Here is a 1,589-nt window from a genome sequence, read left to right as displayed (position 1 = left end):
CCGCCGCTCAGCAGAGGCTCGGGGTGAGCCAGGCCGGCGTTGTTGACGCACACGTCCACGCCTCGGTGCTGCGCTTTGATGGCGGCGAACATGGCCTCGATCTCCTCCACGCTGGTCAGGTCGCACCTGAAAGGAACCAACTCTCCGCTGTAGCCGGCAGCCCGACACTCTGTTGCCAGGTCCTGGAAACACACCGGGGTTTGGCCTTTAAATAGACCTTGGGGTCAAAGGTCACAGGTCTCTGCTCCTACACATGACCCTTCTTGTTTCCAGTTGGTTTGTATGTCTGCATGTCAGCAAAGATCAGGTAAAAACTAACGAACAGTTTATTTTTTTTGGGGTAGAAGCAAGAAAACCCAACGGATTCAATTCTGGTTCTGATCCAGATTATGACCCGGGTTTTTTCAATCACGGTGTGGCCCTCGGTGGAGGTTTGAGCTCTCAGAGTGCTTCTGGATAATAAAATATCAGGGTTTCCCCCAGTGTATTATAACCCCGCCACCAGGCTAAGCTCCGCTTGTTTATTATAAAATACGTCATTTTTTATACACATTTTTTTTTAGATATGCTTTGTTTCTTGTAGTGATCCAACATGCAGCCTGTGCCACAAAAAGCACAGCACAGCATCTCTGTTCTTATTCATTGGCCTGGAAGTGAGACGTGTGTTGGTGCCTTGTTTGCACTTTTTCTTTTATGCTAATTTAATTTATTTGTAAATGTGGCTTAAATTAGGATTCAAATTAGGTGCAATCAATTATTTATTATTGTTATTATTTATTTGTTTTAAATGTAATTTTTGTTTAAAAAAGTATTTCAAAAGTGCCTTTTTGTCAAACTGTAGTTGCGTAAATATTTGGCACAAATATCTTACAATATCACATAATAAATAGCCATTTTTCAACCTTCCTGTCAACTTTAATCTTTTTTTTTTTTTTTACTAATTCACGGTCGGCCACCTCCCACCGGGCTTAGCCTCTTTTCTGAGGAAAACACTGAAATATATCCTGTTAGATCTCCTAACATTTCACTTTTATCCCTCCTGCTGTCTTTGTGTAACTAATCCTCATTATCTTTTGGACTTTAGAAGTTTTTGTCCATCAGTCTTTGCAAACGGAATAAAAGACAAACTCAGAAAGATTTTAAGGCCAAAACAACAACCAGACTTGCAGCCGATTCTGTCTTTTGGATAAATTAATATTTACCAAACAAACACAGAGATCCTCTCAGGACAGTTATTTAACTCTGATAAAGTTTAACTCTGATGAACTTTAAAAGTGAAACAGCCATCCAGTCACGTGACACAGCTCATGAGGCGTTTAATGATTGTCCAAAAGTCAAAAATTTAAACTTTAAGTGCATGTCACAACAAGCTGGTAACCAGCTGGATATTATAGGGAAGCTGACCGGGGATGATTGCGGGTTTGACGGGTTTCTCCCCAGAGCTCACCTGGATTTTCTCCACGCTCCTCGCGCAGCCCACCACCTTCATCCCGAACCGGACCAGCTCTTTGGCGATGGCGGCTCCGATCCCGACCGAGGCCCCGGTCACCAGAGCCACCCTGCCCCTCCAGCGCTCCATCATTCACCGC

The 1,589-nt window shown here is 43.5% G+C and overlaps 1 protein-coding gene across 1 annotated transcript in view; it reads right to left on the bottom strand.

Moving 5' to 3' along the window:
* Positions 1–1,579, bottom strand: part of LOC108247279 (dehydrogenase/reductase SDR family member 11-like) — a 12,174-nt gene extending 10,595 nt beyond the window's left edge. Inside the window, exons 1-2 of the mRNA XM_017435275.2 lie at positions 1,448–1,579; positions 5–182 (exon numbers count right to left, since the gene is read on the bottom strand). Coding sequence (XP_017290764.2) covers positions 5–182; positions 1,448–1,579 — 310 coding nt within the window. The remainder of the gene's footprint in view (positions 1–4; positions 183–1,447) is intronic.
* Positions 1,580–1,589: the final 10 nt, after the last annotated feature.

This window comes from Kryptolebias marmoratus, linkage group LG2 (assembly GCF_001649575.2).
Source record: "Kryptolebias marmoratus isolate JLee-2015 linkage group LG2, ASM164957v2, whole genome shotgun sequence".
Taxonomy (NCBI): Eukaryota; Metazoa; Chordata; class Actinopteri; order Cyprinodontiformes; family Rivulidae; genus Kryptolebias; species Kryptolebias marmoratus.
Note: the sequence above shows the minus strand (reverse complement) of the source record. Positions and strands in the feature narration are given on the sequence as shown.